The 25,571-nt window shown below is 33.8% G+C and overlaps 1 protein-coding gene across 3 annotated transcripts in view; it reads left to right on the forward strand.

Annotated features, from left to right (window-relative positions):
- Nucleotides 1–25,331, forward strand: part of LOC143232104 (cAMP-dependent protein kinase type I-alpha regulatory subunit-like) — a 43,351-nt gene extending 18,020 nt beyond the window's left edge. Inside the window, exons 6-11 of one of the 3 annotated variants that reach the window (XR_013017377.1) lie at nucleotides 626–685; nucleotides 8,079–8,139; nucleotides 13,975–14,096; nucleotides 14,489–14,612; nucleotides 16,043–16,124; nucleotides 16,890–16,908. Coding sequence is in view for 2 of the 3 variants with exons in the window: in XM_076467178.1 (XP_076323293.1) it covers nucleotides 626–685; nucleotides 8,079–8,139; nucleotides 13,975–14,096; nucleotides 16,043–16,124; nucleotides 16,890–17,062 (498 nt within the window). In the remaining variant the exon portion in view is untranslated. Of the gene's footprint in view, nucleotides 1–625; nucleotides 686–8,078; nucleotides 8,140–13,974; nucleotides 14,097–14,488; nucleotides 14,613–16,042; nucleotides 16,125–16,889; nucleotides 17,081–17,564 lie in introns of those variants that run through there. The other 2 variants (XM_076467178.1, XM_076467180.1) reach the window with 2 other exon arrangements.
- The last annotated feature ends 240 nt before the right edge of the window (nucleotides 25,332–25,571 follow it).

A 25,571-nucleotide genomic window follows, 5' to 3' on the forward strand; every position in this document is an offset into this window, starting at 1 on the left:
CTGCCATTCCTGAGGTGTGTGCACACACTGGCTAATAGGATATAAAAATATCTTACCATCAAGAAGCTAATTTGATACAGAACCTTACATTATTTAGTTCTGCTTATAACCAGTAACTGGGCATCTTCACACACTGATACTAGAGTGCCACAAACACTGATACAGCTTGCCATCTGAGTTGTGAGATACCGTTGATCTAAGGTTTCAGAGATTAATCCACCCTGATATTACACTATTCACCTATTTTTTTCAGTCTGTTTGATTTTTGAGGAATCAATGTTACTTTTAAATATATTATTTTTATAAAAAAAAGGATATGATCTAATTATAAAATAAGTATAGAAATTAACATGTGTTAACTCTTATGTTCTTTACTGGAGTTTAGGAAAACATGTGTTAAGTCACTCCTGAAAAATGTATTTTTATTACTAAAGCAACAGAACTTGATAAACTGGCACATAGGTTAGGCTTGTAAGTAAAGTTTTATGCCTACATGGATTTCAAGCAGGGTTACCAGAATTTTTTTAGCTTTTATTTGCTTTTAGATACTATTATAGTGCCAGAAGTTATATTACATAACACAGTTTCAGATAACCTTAAACATTGAATGTGTGCATCTATTTAGGCAAAAACAGATGTGAAACTCTGGGCTATTGATCGGGATACGTATAGAAGAATCTTAATGGTAAGATTATGATTTTTTGGTTTTGTAATAATAGTCACAACTTCCACAATAAATAGGCTATTTGTTTATGAGTAAAATCCAGTATTTACAGGTACATAGTTCGTACAGGAAATTTAAAACCTTGAATTTCCTAAAAATCCCATTTTTTGAAGAAGGTGCTTGAACTTGTTCATGTGCTGAACAGCAAATATTTAAAAAAAAAAGAATGTAAGTAAAATATTACTAAATATCTGATTAATTCAATGTAAATATGCTCCAGGTATATTAACTGAACACAATTCATGAAATATTCTTTTAAAGACAAAAATAAAAAAATTAGTTTCACCTCTACAATATGTGGTTATGCTCCTCATATTTGTGTGCATGTTGAAACTGTCATGAAGATTTATGTAAGCCTGTGTGAACTCTGTGGAAAATCCCAGTCTAATGTACAAGAATAACCCCAAGCTTGGTGGCTTAACCCTTTATCTAATGAGCAATTCATTATTATTGACTTAATTAACACATTATTCCAACAATAAATCTAGAAAAATGGTAATTTTAAAAACAAATTTTATCCATGCATATGTAAGAATTTGGAATTTTGCTTTAAAGTTTCTTTATTTATAGACTTATAATTTTAAAATAACTTAAGTTTTACACCTTACAAGAAGTACCATATGTGTATGAATAATGGTAATTATTAATATGATGGCCCATAAAGCAAAACTGATATTTTTTTAGGCACCTTTAATTACAGCCTTATAGTTTTATAGTTAGTTATCTTAAAATGTGTATGGAACCAGCTTTATTTTAGCTGTGTTAGTTTTGCCTTTTCCTGTAACTTGGTATTGAGAACATTGAATTACAAGAAAAACATAGACTTCAAATTTTATATCAACTTTTCTCCACCACCCAAATAAAAATTATCAGTATTATTATTTGTTCAAGTGGTATTTCTTCAGTTTTAGCCAGCTAGAAAAAGTTGTTTAGGAAGGTGGGAATAAATAGAAAATAAGAATTACAGTTTGTTCCTACAAACTGAACTAATAGAAAGTAAAAACCAATACAACAGACTTGATATTTTAGTCAACAACAGTAGACTAGTAGAAAAAATTTCTTCTCATTATTCTAGAAAAAAGCTGCTGTGGGATTTTTTTAGTGAAAGCATCAGACTTATATAGAAATGTATTGAATCAATTCAAGTTTAAGAGAATGCATGTCGTTACCTTTGAAAATGTATCTGACCGTGGTTACCATGGCAACCAAACGTCAAACACAAATTTAACATTAAAGTGTGATATTTTAGCAACCAAAAGTAATAAGTGTTATTTAATCCCCTGTTACTCATTGAAGGTTTGTTTTTTTTCCCGCATTACATTATTAATGCTATGACCAAACATTCCAAATGTGCAGCATGAGAAACTTTTGGTGTATATATACATGTAGAGATGATGTCTATCATGTGTAAGTATATAGATGAAGTAATAAAGATTTAAGAATCTACATTTATATTATTTAGTGTCAACTATCCAGTGGTTGTATGACCTTGATCATCTGATACCAAGCAATAAAATTTACCTTTTTCCCAACTTTATGCATAAAAATCTCAGGGTTGTGTACATTTAAACTATTTTATAGATACTCAATAAAGTATCTTAGTTCATAAAAAGTAAAACTTGTTATATTGTAAAGCATAATGTGTAGAGTGGAATAAATTCATAAAATATAAAATGGGAGACAAGTGCAAAGCTGCCTTGTCTCAAAATCACTCACAGTTTAGGAGTAATTTGCTATATATCTAATAGAGTACTGATCCTCAAGTAAAAGTACTGACATGTGTCATAGAAGTGGCCTAGAATGGTGACAAAGTTCGAGCAAGAAGGCATGAACATGATTACACAGAAACACCAAGCTCATCAGGGGCAACATGGCATAGAAGTGGAAGAATCTATTGCATGACAGTTCTCTTTATCATATGTTCAGCTTTTGTTAGATCACAACCTGTACCTTTTAACAAAGTTCTTTGTTGTTTTTTTCTGATGCAAAGGCACAGAAATAAAAAAAAAAATATTGTGATAAAGTGACTACAGAAAATGGTGGTAATTGTTTTTAAAAAGATATAAAAGGAAAAATGATGGCTCATTAAGAATAGAATAAAACACTGAAGTAGATACTACAGATACCCATACTGGTGAAATATAATATCATAAGAAATGATGATCTGAGATGTTAATGTCAAAAGAGTTCTGGATATACCTGAAGACAATAAAAAGCAAGCTCTGGCAGTATCTGAAATTTAAACAAAAATTTAGTTCATTCAAATTTTTCCAGGAAGAGCTCTGACAGGGACAAATATTCTGTGTCTGGACTACAAGACTTGTTTGTACCCCTCAGTGTGGATACTTATAAATGGTGAGGGGACCTTCTAGGGAAAGTTCTGTTGTTTCAGTTTACCTCCTCTGGGATCTAAACATCTACCCATGTGTTTGCTGTGCATGGTGACCAGTGAAGGGGAGGAGAGTATCCTGGTGGTTGAGGGGTCCAACAATAACACATCATTTTGGCCTTGAATTCCTGTTGATAGGCAGTCTTGGGGTGGCCCCTTTTGGGTCATTCGGCTGGTCTGCTTGGACTAGAGTCAACCAAGTACCAGTATTGGATGTTCTGAACAGGTGTTGCTGCAGTATTCTTGTTTGACATTGTAGTGCATCTCTTCCTAGGACTCTATAGTAGGTGGAGTCAGTGGGCACTGAAATATTCCTTTTTTTATTATGGATCCTCCAAATAAAAGCTTAAATGAAATACTGAAAAAAACAGTCCATAGGTAAATGACCACATCTTCAATATTCTGAGCAGCAATCTTCAACATCTTTAACACCTGTTGAACCTCATTTTCTTATTCTACAGTCTCTTTCAGACAAACATTTAGGGCAAATGTCTCCCTTTTTCAGTCAGAAGGGATTAGAGGGACTTGATGGCTCTCTAAAGTCAGTAAAGAAGTTTCAATCTGGTAACATATTGGTGGAAACATTCACATCTCAACACAGTGAACTCCTTTTGCATTCAAAGGCAATTGGGGATATACCTATTGAGGTTACACCTCATGGTACTTTGAATTCATCACGAGGAGTTATTTTTGAGAGAGATTTGAAGAACATCCCAGAGTTGGAGATTCTCGCTGGTTTCTCCACCCAAGGTGTCTCTGCAGTGAAGTGTATCTTCACTCGCAAAGATGGAATTACGATGCCGACCAATGTCCTTATTCTGACATTTACATCACCACATCCACCTGCCACCATCAAGGCAGGTTACCTTAATTGCAAGATACGGCCATACATTCCAAACCCTCTCCGATGTTTCCAGTGTCAGTGGTTTGGTCACTCAAAGACGTCATGTTGTGGTTCCTTGACGTGTGCTCATTGTGGTGGCAAGGACCATGATGTCCATAAGTGTGAAACAGACCCTCATTGCGTCAATTGTAATGGCTCTCACCTGTCTTACTTTCGTGCTTGCCCTGAATGGTTGGGAGAAAAAGAGGTGCAGCTTTTGAAAACGATTCATAACATTACTTACCCTGAGGCTCGAATGTTGCTGTCCACCACTTCATCTCAGACGTGTGCTGCTGCACTTTGTTCTACTACAACAGTGGGAGTGCAGACGGATCTCTCTGTGCCTCTGAAAGAATTGTTCTCAAACCAAATGAAAAGTCTTTTGACCTCCATGGTAAGAAAAGTTGATGAATCAACTTCAACACCCATCTCTGTCCCTAACATACATTCCAGCAAATCCTTAGATCCACTTCCTTTGGCTCTGGGTACAGGCATTTCCTCTGGTACATCTTCTTCCACACCAAGATGCAAAATGATCATTCATTCATGTTTTCAGTTGCTGGAATCTTCTTACAACAGCAAAGAAATGCCCAATAGATCCAGGGCAGGATCCATGGAGGTTGATGGACCTCCCTTGAATAAAGACAGTAAAGAAGAAAGATGTGGTCATAAATAGAAGGGTTCTACACCTACATATAAATAAAAATGGCTACTCTGATAAAATGGAATTGTTGAGGTTTACATTCTAAACTGGATGACATTAAAACACTGATTGCTTCCTACCATCCTGTGTGTATTTCCTAACAGTAAACTTTCTGAAACCTGCCGATACAGTCACCTTTCACCGGTTTTCTTTGTACAGAAATGACAGATTGTGTGATGGGCGAGTGCATGGAGGAATGGCACTGTTCATTGATCAGCATGTGCCCACCCTGTCTTTGCCACTCGACACACCCCTTGGAGGCCTTAGCCTTGATGCTCTCATGCTGATTGTTGCCATCTCCCCTTTTCATCCTGGGGGACTTTAATGGACATCATCTCCTCTGGGAAAGTGCTGATGTTAATAGGATGGGTCACTCTGAAGAGCGTATGCCCTCTCACCACAACCTTTTTCTTTTCAATAGCAGTTATTCTTTTTATTTTCATGCACCTAGTCAGTCCTTTACTGCTATTGATTTCTCAATTTGATCCCCTTCATTATTTTCCCATTTTTCATGGAAAGTTGACAATAATTCATGAAGCAGTGATCATTTTCCTATAATTTTGAGAGAGACTGGCCATCGTTGATGCCACTCGACCCTCGTGCCTTGGTGGAAATTGGATCAAGCAAACTGGCCCTCTTTCACTGCGCTCGCAGAACTTAATACTGCCATCGTCTGTAAGCCATCAATAGACGACTGTGTGGCAGCACTAATGACTGTATTATACAAGCAGCTTCTTCATGTATTTCTAAAACCTCGGCACGTTTTCAAGATATCTTCATCCGTGGTGGAATCCTGCCTGCTACATGGCACAGAAGGCTCAAAAACGGGCCTGAGATACTTTTCATAGGTATCCCGCACTGCATCTCTTTCCAGCAGGCCTGTGCACATGCTCGGTGGGTAAGACGTCAAAACCAGAAGGAATTTTGGTTTAAGTTTACAACCAGTATATCTTCTACCACCAGTTCCAAAGTCATATGGGACAAGATTTGCTGGGTATCTGGCATTTCTGCTTTTTTTTTCCACCTTCTTAGCCATCAAGACTGAGGCAGGGTGATCACCTCTTTCATTTCAAGTTGATTGTCTCTATGACTATAACTTTCCCTTTACACTGGTGAACTCAAACTGGCCCTTCATCAGTCTGGCAGTACATTGGTTGGACCTGATGATATACACTATGAAATGCTGAACCATCTGTCTCCTGCTTCTCTTGCTATTCTTCTGATTGTTTTTAACCAGATCTGACAGGAGAATATACTGCTGTTTAAACTACCCATTAGCCATCCTTGCGAGTTATAATTAATATTTTGCTATAAGTCCTTTAAAACTTTTATTACTTTACTCTCTGAAAATGGCCGTAATGTCAAATAACTAGGAACGAGGATTGGAAAGGCCAACTTCAGGTGATTGATGGTGGTTTTGAACTTACCTGTTAGTCTTCCTGGCAAATTATGATAAGTACAATTATGCTACAGAAAATCCTTTACAACTGGAATTACTGTAGTTTTTCTCTTACTTCTGTAGACTGGATGTAAACATTGGTTTTAATGCTATTTATGTTTTTTTTACTATGTTTTGTTTTACATTAATTTCATTTTATGAATTTTACTATATTTAATTTTAACTTTTTTTATCAAATGTTTAGTGCAGATAGCCAAGCTGATTTGTGCCATAAAACACCAAACCAAACAACTTGTTTGTAAACATACAAAAGGTTAATTATGTGGCTAGAGCAGGGATCACCAGAAAGTCCTTGAAAGAATTTATCAAGAACAAAATTTCTGGTATTAAATTCCACAAAACTGCACCATTAACTGTGGTCACACAAGGTTGCAAACATGGCAACAAGCATTTTATGACACTAGAATTGACCCTAAATATTTTCAGATAGGATGCTTTCTTTTGATCATAGAGTCCCATAACATTCTCTTTGACCCCCCTGACTACAATACTAAATGAAACTTATCTTCTGAAAGATGTAGACTTCATTCACATAAACAGTTTGGAAACTGTGTTAAGAACACAAAATTGAATAAATTAAATGAATTATTAAAATGTTTAACAATATATTAACCATGAGCCTGTAAAAACACACCTTAAACATTTTTCTTTTGTTGGACTGGTTCAACAACAAATAACAACAAATTAGTTCATTTCTTTTATACAAACTTCTAAACCATTGTAACTTGTCAACCTGTGTTTACAAATGATGTTAAAATGGAGATATCACACTAAATATATTATGGCTAACATAAAAATAAATTAATTGTACATTTTCACAGCTGATAAATAATTGAATATATTTGATAAATAAAGCTAATCCAAATATTTTACTGAAACTGGCAATCTAGTAAAAGACAAAATGTCTGAATTACTTGTAGCTTAAAACAAAACACTAACTATAACTGATTAATGCTTCACTGATTCTGATATTTATAATCTATTCTTACTTGTCAATATTCCTGGAATTTAATAGAATCATGATGTCAAAATCTTGATGGCCTATTCCCACAACCTTAATTTATTGTAATGTCATGCATTATCTTGCTAATTTTCAAATTAAAACATTGAAAATATTGTTTACAACAGTAGTTTTCAGTTACCTTCTTTAGAACCTTTCTTAAACTAAAGAAATATATCTGATACTAACTTATAAAATATGAAAATAACAATAGCTGACATAAAGTTTTTAAATATTCATTTTATCATACAGCATTTAAACCTAAATTTTGTACACCATACTGTGTAAAGAAGTAGATGATTGTTGTTTTTCGTACTGTAATATGATTGAACTATCTAACAGATTTTCTAACAAATGAATACAGTTTAGGAACTATTGTATTAACAAAATATGTAACCTCTTGAAATGCAAGTGTATTATAATAAAATGGGATAACCTCTAATTGTATTATAGTCTGTCGGATTATTATTAGAAATAAAGAGATCCAGACCTGTCTTAGAACAGACCAGTTTATCTCTCACCCTCAACTGATCTAAAGCATTGCTAACTTTTAGTATTATCGTAAGTAGAAATTAACATGTTTTTTAACAGGTCAAATTTTTGACTTAACTTTAGTAATGTTCTTATTCTATATGTAGGGTTCCAGTTTCCAAGCAAATATTTTGATATTTTTTTAGTGTAACACTGTTTTACCTTGTATTTTATCTGGATCTGTTCATAATTGTAGAATGAGTATTTCTTAGCTTCTTTATTAAACATCAAAGGATTGTAACATTGTTTTGATTTTAGTATACTAATGTTTTTGAGAAAATTAACATACCAAGCAATGATTTAAAATCAGATGATATAAAGACAGTTAAATAGTGTTGGACAAGATAAAGATTATACAAAATGAGCCATACATGTTAATTTTTCCATAGGGCAGTACAATAAGAAAAAGAAAAATGTATGAAAAACTCCTTTGTAAAGTATCTATTTTAGGTAAGTTGTTATTTGTTCCTCAGATGCTAAAATATCTTGACAGCATTAGATATGAATAACTTGTTAGTTTAATTATTTATACTTAAGTATGGTTCTGTATTTGTCTCATATTTCATTTGTTCGCTGTTTTGTGTTTATAATTTTCTGTTTCTATAAAATAAAATAAATTCAATTTATTTTATTAAGTATTATTTAAAGGAATGCAAAGCAATGCACTTTCTGGATAAAACGTTTTGTCGGTAAAATTAATTATAAATTTGGATGTGGCAAGTTGATGGCATAAATTCTCATAGAACAATTTCACCTGTAAATATTTTAAATCAGTTACATCTGTATTTTATGTATTTAGAAAATTCCAGGTGTACTCCTACAAACTTTTAAATCATTCAAAAAATCAGTACCTTTTAAGAGAAAACAAATTTTTGTTTGTGACATAAAACATTGGTCAGTATCTACTATGTGGCACAAGATAATTCTATGTTCTCTACATACTTATGAAATAGTTCACCAGCATTGGTATTTTTTATGATTCTGATCTATTTAACCTTTACAACTGATACTTTTCTAAGTAAAGTGTTTGTGCTATAGTGTTTCTCAACTTCAAATTATTACTATTTTTTTTAAAGTGAATAATAAAGATGTAGAAATCAGATCCATTTGTTTGAAGCATCTGTTGTTAATTGGGTATAAACACAATTTTAGTTCAGTATGTTATAAATTTCATTCATGTTTCACTTAAAATTGTACTTCTACACTGTCGCCATGTGATACCAGAACAGTTATAGCTTTTAATAGCATCATTTCTTACAGTATTACATTCTGATACATTATGGGATAGCAGTGATACCAGTACAATTAGTTTCATAATAGCATTATTCCTTACTGTATTCGATTCTGAAACATTAAAGGATTGTTAACACTGGCAAGTAATGTATATTTGTACTAGATCACATTTTACATTTTTCCACTAGACTTGGAAATTTCATGAACATGGGATTTAAAGGAAAGAAGAAAGTCATAATATGTCAACCACACTATATCTACCATATCCAGAGACAATTAGGTCTTTCATTCAATGACAGGACTTGTTGACCATTTGGGATATGATGAATATGGTAGTGGTTGAGACTATATGTGTTATTAAATTGCATGAATAACAACTGCTTTTGTATGAACAAGATTAAGATGTATTCTGTGGCTTCAAGTGTTAGTGGTGCTATGATGTTATTTTTCTTGTGGTGTTAAACATGAAGTATGCCGGTATGGCATTTAGAGCTAGATACTGTGGTTTTATATCACATGTTAACAGTACTTCAATATTGTCTGTCACAGAGTTCTTTTAATATAGCCTTATACAAATGAAACTAAACTTCATGGACAGGGGCCTAGATTCTTTACACTTAATGCAGAAAAGCTGCATTCACATTCGCAGCTGGATACTGGACATACAAGCAAAATTTTCATGAGAAGAAACACTTCACAACATCTGCTGGCTTGTTTCATGCATTTTACAGTAAGCATCCTTTGCACCTTTCAGAGATACTGCTTTTGTTGTTCCTTTGAACATGGGCAACTAAAACTCTAGCCATTGTGCAGAGATTTCTGGATAGAAGTTTACAACTGACTTGTCAATCTTGCCAGATGTGATTGTGTTCTCAAGTGCTAGATATTGCCTCAAGTCATTGTTGTCTGCATTGAATTGAGTGGTCAGATGTTCTATGACCTGTGTCCACAAATTTGAAATATTGACTTCTGTAGTAATCTCTAACTGTTGCAGAATGGTGTGCTGAGCCATCACCTGTGATCCTTCTGGGAGGTCTGTGAATGCATGGTAGTTCAATAGGCACTAGATCTAGGGAAGTTACCTTTTTCTCAGCTTCATCAAATATCTTGTTGTAATTTTCCTCTGTTTGCAATACCCACAATTGCTCAACTGTCATTGCAGATACTTCAATCATGCCAGATACTGTTGCTGATTTTGCTTGGAATGCACGGTTTAGTTCCTCTAATGCAGCTGATGGATGCTGAGCCATCAACAATCCTAAAACTGTCTTTCCTTTGTCAAATCTGTCCAGCAGACCTTGTGCTTTCACTGCCACATCTGATTTTTCATTTGCTAATTCAGACAAAGAATCAACAATGTCACTGTAGTGATCATTAGCACAGGTAATTGCAGATAGGCAGCACAACCAGCGTGTTAGACACAGTGGGCGGATATATGTATGTAAAAACGGCTCGTTTGGGTTGAGAATTTTTTTTTTTTTTTTTTTTTTACGTAGAGGAGTGAACAACGTTTCGACCTTTACGTAAAAAATTTTCTCAGCCCAAACGAGCCGTTTTTACATACACATCTCTCTACAAGTGGGTTTTCTCGACATCATTGATTATTATTTCATCAGTGGGCAGATGTATTTAACTGGACCATTGTGGCTGTCTGATGATACAATATTTTCAAAGATTGTCTTGTATTTGCCTGACCTCTGAAGCAAGACACCAAGTTCATGTACCCACTGGATAGAATCTTGAACACATTCACAAGCTTCAACTGCATGTTGCATTATTAAGGTAGCCTTGTGTGCTCTGCAGTGAAAAAACAAATCTGACAGTTGCTTATCTTTTATTTTTTCCTGGCATCCACTGTACGCACCACTCATGTTAGTGGCTCCATCATAAGTTTGTGCTCTTAATCCTGACAGTGGTAAATTGAGTCTAGTCAGTACATCAAGTATAGCTGAGGATATTGTTTCACCAATTGTATTGGAAACACTGTACAAACCAAGAAATATCTCATGGACATCAATGTTCTCATCTACATATTGTACACATATTGCTTCCTATTCAACACTTGTAACATATTGAGTGCCATCAACCATTAATTCAAAAATTTTACTTTGCTGTACTTCGTGTGCTATGTTCTTCAGTATTTGAAGACTGAGCATCTTCATTATTTCTTTCTGAGCCTGGGGTGATGTGAATGTGGTTTTCTTTGACAAGTAGGCTGTCAACTCATGATCTTCCTCTTCCAGGAGCTTCATTAACTGCAGGAAGTTCCCCTCTGTATCAGTATGTCCACGTAATGCTAAACCTGGACGCAGTAAGAAACGTAAACTTCTGAATATTTTGACTAGACTTCTTTTGCATTCTTCCTGCTGCTGCTTTTTTCCATCATGTAGCTGGACAGTCACTGGAGTTACTTCAAGTGAACCTTCTGGAGATATAGCGAATCTGTGCTGAGAGAAGGATTGGTGTTCGTTGAATTTCTGTTTTGTCTTTTTCCAGTTGCAAAAACCGGTGGATATGAAGGTATACTCCACTGGACTCTCCAATTTCCCTGTAAAAAGGCCTCTATTTTCCGCCTTGGCACAATGAAAGCATATGAATTTTGAGTCTGATTGTCGAAGTGCAGCCATGCGAACTTATCAAACCACTTGCCCTGGAAGTTGATATTTTGAGATTTTGTTTTCTGTTGTGGTATTAGCTGTGCATTTGGATGATATGGCTTTCCACACTGTATCTGTGGAGTGTCAGATTTTTCATTACAGCACAAACTTGTTTGACGACTATCTGATGGTTCATGATGCCCAATAGTTGCACAAGCATTTTCAGATTCATCCTGTGATGACTATGGTATTTCCTCTGTATGGCAAGTTTCTATTCCTTTGTTTGATGTTGTTGGATTATCTGCATCTGCATTGTCACTTGTAGAACTGTCTAATATTGAAAAGATTCAGATGCTTGCTTGTCATAATTGGAATCTGTTTCCCAGATGACTCAACAGGCTAAAATACAGTCTTTATTTAAAAACTCTAACGTACAACGAATGAAGATAGAACAGAATGGAAGTAGGACTGAACTGTACAATGTATTTAAGTCAAACGCGCGAACCTCACAGTGACTTTCGAGCCGACTGACCACCTGGGCATCACTGGGACAATAATGTGTGCGAGTTACAACACAAGTAATTGCAAGTTTCTCGAAAATACTTAAACAATCACAAATATATTATATTCCTGTTAAAGCTCATCAAAAGGCAAACATATGATATGTCTATAAGCACATCTATTAAATAGAAACAACCTAAACAAAAACTAGCAATACAATTTGAGTAGAGGCTTCTGGCCGTTGAAATCACTCCTTTTGTGTTCTAATTACACAAGTAAATACAATATTTTTTACTATCTATGATAAGATAATATATTGTTCTTTTACCATAAAACACCAGCACTTTATTAGAGGGCAGTGATAATTTGAAATTTCATGGATTAATGAGGACCACAAACACAGGTCTAATGAGCCCTGTTGTAAAATCGAGGTTCAGACTAAAGGGAGCGGAGGGGGGTGATGTCGGCGCGTCTGGATCCGAGCGGCCCAAACCTGTCATTAACGGTACACTAAACGTACACTGTGGTTAGCGGCTTCGGCAGCTAAGGAGAGTAAGGCGTTCAACAATAAAACTGGCTAGACATGCATAAGAACAAATGGCATTGGAAATTCGCACAATATACACATAAGATTGATGCAGCTACACACTACAAATGGCCTGCCAGATCTAGATCACAGGAGTTTACGCTTGGGAGTAATACTTTCGAATTTCATGCTCTGTTCAATCTGTTGTGATAAAAATTTTACTTAATCTTACACTACGTATAAGACGTAAGTAGATTCTGTGATAGTGTTTGCAAGCCTTGCATGTATACTTAGGCTTACTGACTGATACTTACGAGCTATCGTTTAAATTGAAAAGCTTAGAAGCATGTCTATATTTAAGATGTACATTTCGGCTACTGAAAAAGCCTACATCTCGGCCTAATTATGTAATTCAATTGATAAGAACATGAGAATCACAAGAACAAACACACAATTTGTAGACCTGTGATACAATAAAACAATTCAACAGACCAAACTGTAGGGTGGTGGTTGTATGCACCATACCCCCATCTAAAATGAAGGGGGGATGTATCCTACCCATCCCTCCCAGGATCTACGTCCCTATTCATGGAAATGTGACATGTACTTTGTCAGTTGCTCAAATGTTTAAAAGTTAATCTCACATAGTGGTTTGGTGTGAGTAGAGTCTATAACGTGCACAAAATTATGGGAGAAATGAAAAGGTCTCAATCTATTATTTTCACACTTCAACAGCAGGAGTGCATTTTTCATTATCGACTAAATGACCTATATGTTGCACTAAAACTCAGCAGGAATCACTGCTTGACACGTATTTAAACAGGATTCATATGCAAACGTTTTAACTATCATTCATTATTGAAATAACGTTTAAGAGCTTTTATGCTGTCTGGTAATTATTATTATTGCCCTGGTATAACACATGCAGAAGTACAAAAGTGGTTAGTCTCATTAAGGAGGAAGAAAGTGCTTGATGTTTTGTGTCTTGATCCAGGTTGTATGTGATCATTTTTATACCTGTTACTGCATTTTTGGATTTTAACATGCTTTAGTTTTATTTATCTGTTTTGACTGATGTCAGATGTCACAGCATAAAACCAAGTAAAATATGTATTAGTAGGATGCCAGCTGCTCTGATGTTTCGACTTGGATTTTAAAGTTCCCTTGCATTGTGTTTTATCTTATGTATTTATTATCAGTGCAGTTGTGACAATTTTATATTAATTAATTTAGCATTATGTACAGTACTAATTTGTTCCTTCATTATGTTATCTACCATTAAATTCCTTTTTATGGTGTATGATGCCACAGTGTAACTAGAGAATGATGATACTTTGCTACAGATAAAAGCATGGTATCTGCTGATAAATACTGTGAGTAATATATTTGGTAGGGCATCTGCTAAATATATATGCTGCTGATTTTTAGAGAGCCTGGATGAATGGGAACGTCTTACAGTAGCTGATGCTCTAGAACCTATACAGTTTAATGATGGAGAGATTATTGTGGAACAAGGACATCCTGGAAATGACTTTTTCATTATTGAAGATGTGAGCAAAAGCATTAAAATGTATAATTTTATACTTTTTTGTATTTTTGAGTTATTTTCATTTGGCTTTCTATCAACAACAAAAATTTATTACCAATAAAAATCTTTAAGCAGAGGCCATTGTTTTAAACACTTATAAATTTAATTTAAAGTTGAAGAATTTACTACAAAAAAGTTTCACTGAACTTGGGGAACTTAAATGTGTTTATTAATATTTTTCCTATGTATTAAATTAACCCTCTTTCTTCAGGTATCCTTTACTGAGAAGGACATAAGGTTTTAGTGTCTTATATTCAAAATTTTATTAAACTAGTTTTTGTTTATGTTATACCAATTAGTGTAATTTTATTTAAGAACTTATATTTTAATAGTATATACATTTTAATTTCTTAGTTCTACAAAGCAATATTCTAAGAAAATCTTGAATTTCTCCTGGTATGACTTGTGATATGTTTTCTCAAAGTATCTTTTCATCTCTGTTTTATCTACTACCTCCCATGAAGCTATGAAATTAAATGTAAGTTACTGACTATAAAATTATCATTGCTCAGATAATCCATAATTTTTATCATCTTCAATTTTGTTTGGTTACAGAGCTATCAAATAGAAAATCGGATCCAACCTGTCTCTTATCCTCTCTAACATGATTTATTAATGGCTGTTTCTTACAATTAAGTATAAAGAACCCATAACTAATAAAAGGTCAAGGTTTTCATCTATCAAATGACGTATACTTTGTGTTTCAAACAGAATATCATCAATTTTACTCAAAGTACAAGATTTGTTCCTGTGTCAAAATTAATAATTAGCTTGGATGAATTTGTAACAACTTGTGTCATATAGTTATTAAGTCAGAACAATTTTGAGAGATAGGGGAAATTGTGTGCTTTTTGCAAGCCATTAGTTTGTTCTAATATTGTTAATGATTGGTATTTTTCACTTTATAATCTTTCATTTCATAAATTTCTGTAACATTAATGATAAAATATGTTTTCAATGGCACAGTAGGCCTTAGTAGCATATGGAAATGTTAAGTAAAAGTTTTAAATTAAATGTTTTTTTGTTTTTTATCACATAAATATAAGCATAAACCATACAAATAACTTGATATAGATGCAGAACAAGTTGTTTTCATTGTATATTTTTATTTTCAAATCCAAGCATAATTTGACAAATGTCTTTAATTTATAATAAATCAGTGAGGATATTTCTTTGCTGAATTTCATATTCACCTTTTGTTTCTGATAGATCATTACCAAGTTAGTTACTTCCATATTATTAAAATCATCCAGTCATTTTAATGAGTCTTAAAATTATGTTTTTCGCTGATTCTTTTGTCATGGATTGGTTTTAAAGACCATGGTTTTAGTAATCTTTACTCTTAAACCAATAATTTGTCTTGTGCTTATGAAATTATTTTAATGATTTCCTAATAATTTTCACAATACCTTATAAAAATTCAACTTTCTTCATCTGTTGGATGATAACAGAGTATGGATTACTTGTCAACCAAAGAGACTGTCACTGTTCTATGAATTAATCAGGATTTTCAGCTAGACACTGGCAGTGTCTGCTCTGGTTTAGATATGATAATAATATATTTCTTTGTCAGCAACAAACACAAATGTTTCTTAAATTGTTGTACTCTTCATATGTTGTGAGGGAGGATCAGTATTGATTGGAAAACTTAAAGATATATTAATTTATAAATTTTGTTACTTTTCATCAAGAACGTACACTAAAAGTTGAAATTAGCAGTTTGAGGTTAACTGCTTATAGCAATAACATAATTCAAAATTCCCTAAGCTTACTAATTATAGATGTTTTTATGCATCCCCCCATCAAATTAGTTGGAGTGTGAAATTGGTGTTATTTCTTCAAATCCTTCCATGTTTTTGGATTAATCCACATGCTTTTGTTTGTTTGTTTTTTTAATGTGCTTTTAAGGGTGTAGCTGCTGTTCTTCAAAAACGCTCAGAAGATGAATCACAAGTTGAAGTTGGAAATTTAGTTTCTTCTGATTATTTTGGTAAGAGTTTCAGCAACATTAGCAGAATTGTTTAATAAAAGAATTGGATAAAGTTACACACACACACACACACACACACACAAAACAAAAAACTTTAGTTCAACACAGGTATCCATGGAAGCATAAGTTACTTTTTGTGTTATTTAGACATAATAATTTGTTTAAATGTTTATCCTCCCCCATCTTTTTTCTTTTATTTATGCATTAGGCATCTTTTGTACAAATAAAACTTCTCTTAATACTGTCAATACTTTTAATAGCATAAGAAGTTTCATGACTAGTTAGTTACCCTATGTCAGGAGTGTCATGTATTGTGTCAGGTATTCAAATAAATATTATTATCAATTTCTGAGTAAAACCAAGCTGAGATTAAAATTACAGTGCATTAAACTGTAATATAGGATATCACAAAACACATACTGATAACAGTTTTAATAATAAACAAAAGTTGTCAGCAACCCCAAAACAATGAAGAGAAAATGTGTTTTCAGATCTAATACAGTTAAATTATAAGTGATGTATAACTGTATATTAGCTTTCAAAATGCATTGAAGATTGTTCTTCAAGTACACACCAACATGAAAAATTGTTAGAGGGTCACATTTAAGTGCTTCAACCCACAATATCCTGAACTGTTTGTAGCCACGTATAAAAAGACACTTTTATTTACAAAGATATTTTGATTCTGTAAAAACAAATAAATAAAGTAGTATAAATTGTAATTATAGAATGTCATCCCAATTTACATTTACCACTTTACCATAGGAGAAATAGCTCTACTGTTAGACCGTCCAAGAGCAGCTACTGTGAAAGCTAAGGGATCTCTCAAGTGTGTAAAGATGGATCGGGCCAGATTTGAGAGAGTTCTAGGGCCTTGTGCAGACATCCTCAAGAGAAACATGACACACTATAACAGTTTGATTTCTCTCTCTGTATAAAGTTTACCTATACAGTAGGTAAGAATTTTGATATGAAGGATTTGCATTTCACCGTGTATATTCTTCCTTATATCAATACGTGTAACTGAATGCAGATAAAAATTTTACTGTGTATTAACTTCATATTTGTTTGTTTTCCAATCCTAATGTTTTCATTAATCTGATTTCTTTTAGATCATATTTAAACATAAATTGTTTTAATTTATTTAACTAGTTGGTAAATATTTTTTGTTTTTACCTATATTTGAAAATGTTAAGTATATAGATAACCCATTGATAGTTAAGTGAGAGAAATTATTACCAGAGTATCTTCTGCGAGAATGTTTTGTGATTATATTTTTTATATTGACTTTTTATAATTCTTCAACAGGCATGCTGTTATTTTTTAAAAATTATTAGTGTATGAAATAAGTGTATTTAAGAAGAAACTACTGTTTCTAAGTACAGCAGCACTCTGAAGTTGTATTAATATAAAAAAAATGTTTTTATTTTCTATTGCAAGACGTCTTTATGAACAAGTTTGACAAGAACTTAACTGTTGGATTCAATAATATGAGAGCTTATTGAGCCATCAGCTGACCTGTATGAAAAGTGACAGTTGTCTGATTGACAAGAAATACCTATTTATGTGATATTGTGATGGACTACTGTTGAAGAAATGATTCTTTTAACCAGAATATTTGCGTAACTTCTTTTTTAGTGCCTGTTAAGTATATTTTCTTCACCAGAGTCAATACAGTTATGTTGTGTTATTATGCTTTACATATATACGTATGTGTGTGCATGTGTGTCGCCTCAATTTCTAAGGACCAAAGTAATTTCTATAATTTCATTTCACTTTATATTCTGTATTTAAAACTAACTTAATATATTATGTAGTAAGTTTTAGTTTATTGGTACTTATTGAAATACATTATGAATACATCATCATTCCAAAATGGTACTACCTCCTTTCTCCTATAGCTATCTCAATCTTCATTTAACCTCTAGGCTTTGGTAAACTTTATAAAAGTGCACCAATCTTTTATACCCCTATATATTTTGTGTCATTGCAGCAACATGTGTTGGCCATGTGACTACCCTCCACCAATCCCATTGGACCATCTGTATTAGTGCAGGTAGCTTCCTCTACCTTTGTAGCACAATTTTTACTTCCTCAATTGTCAGTTCTCGTATATAGACATGGTTCTTTGTGTAACTGCATAAATTTTTATTTTTCTTGATCACCAATTAATAACAGTTTGAAGTTCAAGTTTCTATTCACATGTTTTCAATATTTCTGTTTTCCAAATTTTACTTTGCTTGTATGAATTTGGGTTTCTTATGGTAGACCAAAGTTTCAGGATTTATGGTGTCTGTCTTACTTTCAACCAGCATTTTGTTTTTCAAGATGTGTAGTATTCTTTTTCTCAGGAGATCTGTTATAAGTTTTAAGTGTATATTTCTCACTTCCCATAGATATACCCATGTTAAAAGAGTTTATATAAGTACGTGTACAATCGAATTTCAGCACTTGATAATTTAACATTATTCATGTCTTCTCTGATCAGTGTTGTGTAACTTTAGTTTATGACTTGTGTTTATAACTTGTTTCTTGCCATAATTTGGTTTAATATTTTACATGTTTTTCACTGTTAGTGTAATATATTTACAAGTTTGTTTGTGTTTTTGTATCTGTATTACCAGTCACATCTAAATAGGGCTTAGTTTTGAGTCAGTCTTTGTTTTCTTAATTGGGGCATTTATATTCTCGTGTTCTTTCAGGTAAGTTTTCTTTTTCTGTCCTTTGCCTTATAGTTTCTTTGATTTGACTTCAACATTGTTTATCTTATCAGTTTTGTACTTTAAGAATACTTATTGTTTTGTGTTATAAATCAAGTTTGTAGTTTTGCAGGTGTGTTGCATTTAAGCTCTGTTTTTATGACACGTGTAAGTTTGTGTTAGTTCATTAGTTCTATATATTTTCTTCATTTTTTTAGGTCATGTATCTTTTTGGCTACATTTCACAAAACTTCTATTCTTTTTGTGAGTTATCTATAAGAGTATTTTACTTCACTTTTGCTCCCCACCTACTCACTTCCCAGATCTCCCTTTTCCTTGGGTTTGTACCTTGTCTGGTCATCTTGCTCAGTCTGTTTTTGTTCAACTAATTAATGGAGTTATCTAACATATGGAGCTCATTCAACCAGGTATTTACTCCCATCATTCTTTGTCTCCCTATACATGGGAGTTTGAAGTCCCTTTCATGTTCTGTCCTGGAGCTGTACATACCAATCGGACAGTCACCCCACTTCACCACAGAGTCTTACTTTAGTGGGTTTTTATGCCCCCATTTCTTGTTCTTTTCTTTGGTTCTTCTAGGTGAGTTTTGCCTTCCTGTTCTAGATGCTCACAGACTGTCATTCTTCAGCTCTGTATGTGTTTTGTGGAATGGTATCCTTTTGCATGTCATCTTCACTCATTGGGTCTTCAGGCTCACATTTCATGAACAACAGGCTTCTGCTTGTCACTTCCTGTGTCCAATCAGTCACTCACATCTGCTTTCTTCTTTGAGAAGCTCCCAAAGCGTGTTTCTTTTCTGTTTGGAAAAGACCTTTACTACCACTCACAATATCTTATTTATTTGGGGGCTGTCTTCAAATCCTTTTTTGGTTGAACCCATCCTTCTCTACTTTAGCCCTAGGATGTCAAGCTGACAGTTACCTTTGCCATCTTTTTTTCTTCTCTTTATGTCCATGAGCTTCTCTCTCTCTTTGAAGATGACGTCTTTAATGGAAGTGCTCATTTCTTTGGTTTGAACACATAATCATTCCCTTCAATGGATACTTCTTGAACAGTGGAACTTTTCTCATGATCCCTTAAACCATTTCAGTATCCTCAGTTCCGTACGTTTTTGGATCTGTGGTCAGTTGAATACTCTCCATATCTACATCCTGGTACATTGGCAGTTCATTGGGCTCTGTAGCCTTTCCTCCAATTCATGCAGGGGAGATGGTTTTGATTCTTTCTGCAATTCTGCTGTTGTTAGCTTCACTACCTAGAAAGGGAGAACCAAGTACCAAACTCTGGATTTCATATATTGCAGCAGTGACTTTGATGTGACTATTGTGGCAGATAATGTTTCTTGAGTTCTGATTCTTGTGGCTGATCTCTTATTATGTCCTGATTCTCTTATGACATCCCCCACCAGGTTATCTGCAGAATGGTCTCTTCATTCTTACATTTTTCTATTGGTGTGTTCTCTGCAGGGAACACTGCATATATGTACATGTTTCCCATTCACTGGTATGCCACATTTTTTTCCTATTCAACTGCAGTTCCTCGCCCTTCAGCTCTTGAGATAGATGCTTTTAGTCAAGATTGGAGGAGTCTTCATATATATGCCTACACTCCAATTTGACTCATCTTTTGGATCTTTCCCCTTATTCAGACCAAATCTTGTTGTGCTCTGCTGACTCTTCTGTATTGGACACTCAGGTGTGTTTCCCTCTCTGGTCCTCACTGGAACAACACACCTTTATCCTGTTCTCTGTTCTGCCTGCTCTTCAGTCATCCCAGATTTGATGTTTTTCTTCCAAATGTCTCCTCACTTCTTTCAGAATGACTTTTGTCTGGTCACATGCCTCAGCTCAGGGCCTTGCTCCTTATTTGTCTACTCTCCATTCAGACTTTTTCTCTGCTGGGTCATTTCCCTTATCTAGACCCCTCCTTCTTGTGTTCTGTTAAATGCTCTAGAATGGTCTGCTCTGGCCCTTCATGGAGCAACAGACTTTGCCTCAACATTTCAATACTCTATCTTTCTGTGTGTCTTTTGTCCAGTCCCATGTCACATCTTTCATTGCCAATAACTTTCACCAATTCTTCTTGTTTGTGTATCAGAGGTATAAATCTTGCTTCAATCTATTATATTTTTTCTAGGGTTTCCATCCCTTAGTATTTCTATTCCTCACCTGTCCCAGCTCTTCTTCTGGTTGTTTGTTCAAGGTTTTTCTGTTTCAACTGTAGCTCCCTCCTTTCTTCTTTTTCCTGAAAGTTTCTCTATCCCATGTTGTTCTGTTTCTTTCATCTGATCCATCTGTTATATTTCTTTGTTCTGCCAGATTGGTACCTCCATATTGTTCATCCTCTCCTGCTGATTTTCTCTTTGAACCCATTGCATTTTGTTCCTTGTCAAATATTTCTCTTAAAACCTCAATCCTCCCCTTCCTGGCATGCAGTTTCATCATTTTGATTTGTATGACATTCTTTCCCCTGGACATTGGTTCGTTGATTAGGTTGTTTTGCCTTTTCTTCTCCTACCTGTGTTCCCTTTCTTTTCTGGATCATCTTCTTTGTCCAGTTCAATCCCTGCTCTGTTATTTGGCTCTTACAGAATCTTTTCATTGTTCTCATTCCTGTCTCATTGTTTCATAGCATTCTTGTTTCTCCTGATTTTTCTCCTATTACACTCATTGGTTGGGTTAATCAATTCCTACACTTGGCATATTTGGATGTGTCCCTGACATGTTGTTTCTTCATGCCTAGTTCATCATCTAACTTTGTCATTAGCTGCTTGATTTCACCATCAGTTGGAGGGGATCATTCAGGCTGACATTTGGACAATTCTCTAAACTTTCATCATTTTTTGTCTGCACTACCCTCGGGCAGATATCATTTTCCTCCTTAGTAATTCTATCCACACACATCTCTTCATCTGTGAGTGGAGTAAGTCTTTTTTTATAGTTACTTATACATCATATTTCAGGACCCACCTGATGGTGGGTGTTCCCTGGTCAGGTCTGCTAAATTTTATATCGTAGCACTATATCTGTATATTTCTCCAATTCTCATTGTGGAGACAGGGTGTTTCTGTAAGACCACCTTCTACTTTTCCAGTGGTGTATCTATGTATCAAATGTTTCTTTTACTATGAGGACCATCACTCATGGATTTCATGAGGAAAGCAGGTAGATAATTTTGCTCTTCTCTACTCACTTGTGATTTTACAATCCAGGTATTTCTGCTTTTCAAAATTGAGAAACACATTCATTGCACTGTCTCTGGGGGGTAGTTCCTCCAGGCCTCCTTCTCTCTTTCTTCTGCTGGAACATGAAGGGTTTTTGCCACTTCCAGTTTTCTGTCACTAGAGTAGTGAATATGGAGGTTTCTTCTTGAGTGGGTTTAGTACAATAACAAAATCACAAAGACATATATACTTACTCAATGAGAAAAGGGCTATCATTGTTGTGCTGCATATTATACACACAGTATGACATGAAATATGTTATGCAAGGTGGTTCCAGTGGATGATTTCTGCCCAAATGGACTGAACTTGTGTAATCCAGTATATACCAAGGGACTTCCCCAAGACGTTTTTGCCTGGGTAGACATCACTTGGCTATCTTGATATTAATTCGAGGCCTTTTACCATATTTTTTTTACCCAGGTGGATTGCACTTGTTAATTTTTATTTATCATTGTTATTCACATAAATTATGCAAAATCTATTATGCAAAGTGATTCCAGTGGATGTCTTCTTCCCAGATGGACTACTCATGATATAATCTATTGTATACCAAGGAACTTCCCCCAGATGTTTTTTTCCTGGGTGGTACTCACTTGGCTGTCTTGTTATAAATACAGGGTGCTTCCCCTGGGTGTACCACACTTATGCAAGGCACTTCCATGTTGGTTTTATCATTCAAATACACTTGGCTTAGTACATTATATCCAAAAATGCTTCCCCTTGATGTTTTCTGTCTGGAGAAACCTTACTTGGTCTATTCATGCGATCCTGTAGGCCTTACCGCATATTCTATTTGTTCCCACTCTGTCTTACTTTCTTCTTCTGAGTGAAGAACATACCTTTTCCAGAAATAGTGTTATACCCCACAAGTGTGTCTTGTATTTTAATTGTGGTACACCTGTATTTTTGCACAGCAGTCACTCTCTGTTTGAGTATTTGTTTCTGCACAATCACTGACCCCTCTACCTTTCCAGTGTGAGATTCTAGTAATGGGGGAGCAGAGGTGGTACCTTTATCGGAAGTTAACACTTTCTAATGCTGAAAATGTATTTCTGATAGGTAGTTACCTTTGTTCACCCACTTTCCACTCTTCCTCCCTATTGATTTTCTGGTTTTTGGGGGCTTGTATATGCTAATTTTTAAAAATGAAAATTGTGCACTAATATAGAAGTTGTAATGGTATTAGTGGAGGGTGGTCACATGATTAGCACAAGTTGCTGCAATAAAGCTGAGAAAGCTATGGGTGATAGGTGGTAAGTAACTGTTGGAAATACATTTTCAGTATGAGAAAATGTTGAAATTTCTCTTTTTTTGATTATTCAGAGCTTTTCAAATGTCTTGTTTTGAGTTCAGGTACATCATTATGGTCTTTAAACTTGTAATTGAAGAATTTAGATATGGTTTATTTTAATTAAGTAAAACTTTTATATGGGCTGAGAATTCAAAATAAGACTGAACAGAATAACTTAAAAAGTAAGTACACCTTTAAAATATAATAGAAATTATTAATAAATTATTACAAGTTGATTTACTGAAGAACTGTAAGTTCAAATCATAGAACTAAAGTAACAGTTTGTTGAAAATTTGAAAAATATTCCAATAAGAACAAATTTGCATGAATGGGTGGGGCTACAGAGGGTGGTCATAGTTTTCAGTATTTAAGTTAGAACCAAAAAATTATTACTGCAGTAAAGAGTGTTTGTCCACAGAGATAAAGAGTTTATGGAGTTGATTGGACTGTTTCTATTGTACAAAATAGTACAAATGTTAATGTTCAGGCAGGTACTGCACTTTTCCATCTTTGAATAGCAAGTAATCTTCAATGAGCTTTTCTCAGCCATCTCTGTTGACAGAACTTGCAAAAATTACTGCAAAGAGAAATTGTCTTTATAGAGCTAGAAAATGAGATCTTTTATTGCCAAAATGTGTACCTCCTACTGTGTTTTGTGCAGGATTTTGGACTGAGGTATGGACTTTACTCTCCCTCTTAGACTGGAAACTAGTGCAAATTGGTTGTGCTGGTGGCCAATTCATATTCCATATATTGTAAGGATTTCAAATTTCTATTTAATTTTTTTTTTTAATAGAATGCTGGAAAGCTATATTTCAGAATTAACTAACCAAGCATATCTTCATTGCAGACTGAGTGGTAAAATTAACTCACGTAGAAGTGATAGCAAATAAAATACAGTAATATATAACATAACAAAGAAATAAAAACAATGAAATCTGTGGTGAACTTTCCAGGTTCTTAATTTATGTTATTTATTTATATTTTTATCAAACTTGATGAAATTTTTCATGATGTTAATTGACAAAAATGTTTACTGAGGCTTTTTTGTTTATTTTTGAATGATCTTAACTTTGATTCTAGCAGTGGTTCATCGTAACACTGTTCTTTACATCAAATTTTTCTCAAGTCTTAAATAACTAATTTTGTTTTTAATTTTATGCTTTCTGTAAATGACATCTCAATAACAGAATATATACTCTTAGTTTTATTTATAGTATAACATTGAAAACAAATACTGTTTTTCATCTGGAGTAATTATTAAATGCATTTTCCTGTGTAGATAAATGCATATCATTTACTTAATTGAATACATAAAAGTTCCTATTTCAAATAAAAGTAATTTGAACAATTAAGACATCACGTAATTATTGTTTGAAAAGAATTGATAATTTTTGAGTGGAATATTAATAAAATCTAAAGTGTTTTTCTTCATTTCATAATTTCTCTTATCAATATGCTTTGATAATATTTTTTTTTATGTATTAAAAGTAATGTAACTGTTAATTTTCCAAGTAATATAATTTGAAGTGGTTGTGTTTGTTGATATAAAGATGTCATGGTATTGAATTTGGATGTATACATATAATAAAGTAACTTATTTATATGTGTGTGTGTGTGTGTGTGTGTGCATATAACATTGCAAGTTGCTCGGTTATTTCACTGTTAATATCTGTGTGGTTATTTTACTAATTTTCCAATACCTTGAAATATGTAAAGAAATTCTTGTCATAATGAAGTTTCCAAGTGATTAAAATAATTTTTCAAGAAATATTTTATTGAAAAACATATTACTAGGGTCAAACACAACTGTAGCTTTTTGTATTCATACACAAGATAGTATCCTGTTCTGTTTAAACTTTTTGTAGTGTCTGCTTTTCTTTCATGATATATGGGTGTTTTTCTTATGTAAGCAAATTTTGACAGATTTTGTCATGATGGTGAAAATTAATTGAAAAATAAACAAGATTATCAAATTTGCATTTCATTCAGTTGTTTATATATTTTATACATGTCAGTGAATCTAAACAAACATGAGAAAATTAAAACATAAAAGGTAACAAAGGCTGAGTTTTCAGTAGACAATCAACTTGGTTAAATTTAGATAAGAGTGACAAACTACTAGATGGTTACTGTTCTGGTATAATTTACCGAAATGTTGTTCCCTTGAAAAGTTATCTAATGAAAACTGTCTAATGTGTAGTAAGTTTAAA

Source organism: Tachypleus tridentatus, chromosome 11, assembly GCF_004210375.1.
Source record: "Tachypleus tridentatus isolate NWPU-2018 chromosome 11, ASM421037v1, whole genome shotgun sequence".
Lineage (NCBI taxonomy): Eukaryota > Metazoa > Arthropoda > Merostomata > Xiphosura > Limulidae > Tachypleus > Tachypleus tridentatus.